The sequence below is a fragment of the Bombus impatiens genome, unplaced genomic scaffold (genome assembly GCF_000188095.3).
Source record: "Bombus impatiens unplaced genomic scaffold, BIMP_2.2 scf_2723, whole genome shotgun sequence".
Lineage (NCBI taxonomy): Eukaryota > Metazoa > Arthropoda > Insecta > Hymenoptera > Apidae > Bombus > Bombus impatiens.
In genome coordinates this window covers 1-3,057 of record NT_179142.1, presented here as the reverse complement: position 1 = coordinate 3,057, position 3,057 = coordinate 1, and the positions used below count along the sequence as shown (strand labels likewise).

Sequence of the window (3,057 nt, the reverse complement as noted above, 5' to 3'; positions counted from 1 at the left end):
TGGTATACCAACTGAGTATTGATTATATGTGGCAAGAAATTCTTCATAATGCCGACTGCTTAAAAACCTTTCTTTTGTGCACGGTGTATTCAGCTCAGATTCTTTCTTCGATTTTCAATTAAGAATTCTTCACCGACATGTTTATCACTGTTTGCAACACGCGAATATTGTAATAATAGATATATCTTATTCTTACACTTCCCATTATGCGGCATCAATTTCATCCTTTTAAAGTTCGGAAATTGTTTTTGAAGTAACGTAAAGAGAATTCATTGCAATGGTAGTGAATGTGTGTTATTTAGGTACGATTTAGGTGTTAAGACGTTAATACTATACAGGGTGGTTGGTAACTGGTGGTGCAAGCGGAAAGGTAGTGATTCTACGCGAAAAAAGAAGTCGAAAATATTGAATAAAAATTTTTCGTTTGGGGCTTTGTTTTCGAGAAAATCAACTTTGAATTTTCGCTCGGTACGTGTGCACTTTATCACGTCTCGTTATAAAGGATCTCACTGGAAAATTTATCTCGATGAAAAAATTAAAAACAAAAATTTTTATTCTATATTTTCGACTTCTTTTTTCGCGTGGAATCACCCCTTTTCCGCTTGTATCACCAGTTACCAACCACCCTGTATGTGAAGGGTGTGTTTTTACATCTTTATTCGCCAATGTCATCCAATATGTCCAGTATTACATGTCAGCTATTTATTATACTAATCTTATATTTGGTAAAGCTGTGTATAACATACAGTGGATGAAATTACATCCGACAGCTAATGCATATTCAATCTTTCATGGACATCAACATTGTAATATAGGATATGCACGTTTTGAAGGTCTGAAGATTAAAATATTCGTAAATAGTACTTAATATACTATGAGTAAACATATTGGTTTGGAAACTTTTTCAGCCAGATGTTTTTCGAATTTTACATTGTGAAATCGGCATTTGATAAAATTTTATCTAATTTTAAATATGGAGACATAACAGGTAATTCAAAACAGTAGAACAATTGATAATTACTTTATGGTTATAGTATAAATCTAATATATATTATATACCTCGTAAGGTATCTTAAAATCTCGCCTTTGCGGTATGTAATGAAAAATCAGAAATTTTTATACACTACTGTACCTATATACATATAATATTGTTAAATTTATACATACTATTCCGAAATTTTCTATATTCATTTCATACAATCCACCTGCCGTCAATGAACAAAACCTTCTGCATCTTATTTGCATCACGTATAGTACTTTTTGAATTTGCACGGGTGCCTTGTACCATTTGGAGCTGTAACTATTTGATATGGACATTTAATTTTATTCGAGCCTTATTGATATCTATAGCTTATATGGATATTTTCTAAACACATACATATTATCTGCTAAATCAGAAGAATGATCCAGAAGCACTTGGCCAGGTAAACTAAGTAGAAACAAATGAAATTGACAAGCGCCACAAAATACAGCACTTCGTATTGCTTCTTCTGGTCTGTCCAAGTTTACCACGGTCTGAAAAATAAAATGAGATATTTAATTACTGACATATATTTTTAATTTGTATCCGTTATCATTCTCAAGATTGTTCTTTACTTGAACTGCTGCTGTGCTTATACTCAATATATTTAATCCAACCTGGATTAAATAACTACTTTGGCTGCTTTCGTCCAATATATTGTAAAACCTTTATATTTAATGGAGATGTATATTAGTCATATTTCGTAATATTTTAATTATTTAGTCGACTTTTATTATGCTTTGTTGTTGACTAATGTATACATACTGTATAGCTTCCTTATGCATCATCACGCAATTTCGGAATTTTTCATACGTAGAATTATCAGAATCTTTTTCACCAGAAAAGTAATTTAGATTCGCAGTTGCTTTTTGAATTTGATATCTATAGTTATGAAAACAAATAATGAAAATGTGTGTACCTAATATGAATATAATGATTATAATATTAACTAGTACATGCAAGTATGGCGACTAATACCAACTTTTGCATAACATCATGACATTTACCCACAAACTGCAAATAATCCACTACTGTGATGAATTATTAGCATGTATAACCAATCTGCACCTACTATGGTGAGCACCACAACGACAGTGCTCCAAAATAATTGTAAATAAATGTAAAAGAAATAGTCGTCACTGTTGAAAAATATGTAATTAACTCTTAGTAGTTGTTGGCGTTTTCGAGTTCCGTTTATTGGATGGACAATATCAAGAATTGGAGAAGTTAGTGGCACCAGTAAGAACAATACCATAAAAGATACTAAAGTGTCTGAAAGTTAGTATAATTAATTATATACGTGTAAATAATTCTATGTATATGTTAGGGAGGATATTTTACTTGAAACATTAAAAATATTGAAAATCATGTTGAGAATTAAAATTCTTTACTTACTACGATAAAAGTGCGCCATCCTGTTGCCTTGCATGACGACTTTCTCTAGAACGTGCAATTCGTTGTTTAATTTCAGATGCTCCCATTGTTTTGCCACAAGCTGGTACATTTTGCTGAACTAGAAAAAGGATAAGTTTTTATACGTCTTGTATAGTTCAAAACTTTCTTATGCAAAAAAATATTTGCGCACATTTCGTTTGTTGAAATGCATATTTAATACTTTAACAGCACTGGTGGAAGATGTGACAAAATATGACAGACACTCGATGACTCCATCCATATCCTTTCTATGCAAGGACGCAAATAACTCTATTGTCTATCGGTTGCAGGTCCCAATTGTTTAATCACATTACCTGATTATTAGCTTTATTACGTAGCATTCACTCAATCTAGTTTTCTCATTTTATCCTTTCTACTTTTCTATATAACGATTGACGTATTTTTCTTACCGTTGGGATTGTGATGCATGCGATACTAGTTACCACTATTATTACAATCATGTTTCTAGTGCTACTTTTATGACGCGGATCTTGCCCCAAAAGTTGGATGTATCGTTCGAGTTTATTGTAGTATGCCACATGAAGTATTTCGGGACTCCCAGTTTTCTGACGCACTAAATACTCCAAACTCAGATTAATTAC

General features: G+C 32.1%; 1 protein-coding gene across 1 annotated transcript; it reads right to left on the bottom strand.

Moving 5' to 3' along the window:
* Window positions 1-635: 635 nt before the first annotated feature.
* Window positions 636-3,049, bottom strand: LOC100741525. The gene is made up of 8 exons (XM_024372057.2): window positions 2,607-3,049; window positions 2,417-2,534; window positions 2,029-2,293; window positions 1,787-1,903; window positions 1,597-1,687; window positions 1,379-1,515; window positions 1,168-1,300; window positions 636-835 (listed from the first exon to the last, which is right to left on the bottom strand). Exons 1-8 carry the CDS (start codon window positions 2,694-2,696, stop codon window positions 782-784), a joined length of 1,005 nt encoding a protein of 334 aa, XP_024227825.1. The 5' UTR covers window positions 2,697-3,049; the 3' UTR covers window positions 636-781.
* Between the last annotated feature and the right edge of the window lie 8 nt (window positions 3,050-3,057).

Bases quoted from the DNA above. Each gene is read 5' to 3' on its own strand.
- LOC100741525 (XM_024372057.2), bottom strand. From the start codon at position 2,696: ATGGATGGAGTCATCGAGTGTCTGTCATATTTTGTCACATCTTCCACC. The intron at 2,294-2,416 runs GTAAGTAAAGAA...ACTAACTTTCAG, and splicing joins GATGGCGCACTTTTATCGTA to ACACTTTAGTATCTTTTATG. The intron at 1,688-1,786 runs GTATGTATACAT...TTAAATATAAAG, and splicing joins ATGCATAAGGAAGCTATACA to GTTTTACAATATATTGGACG.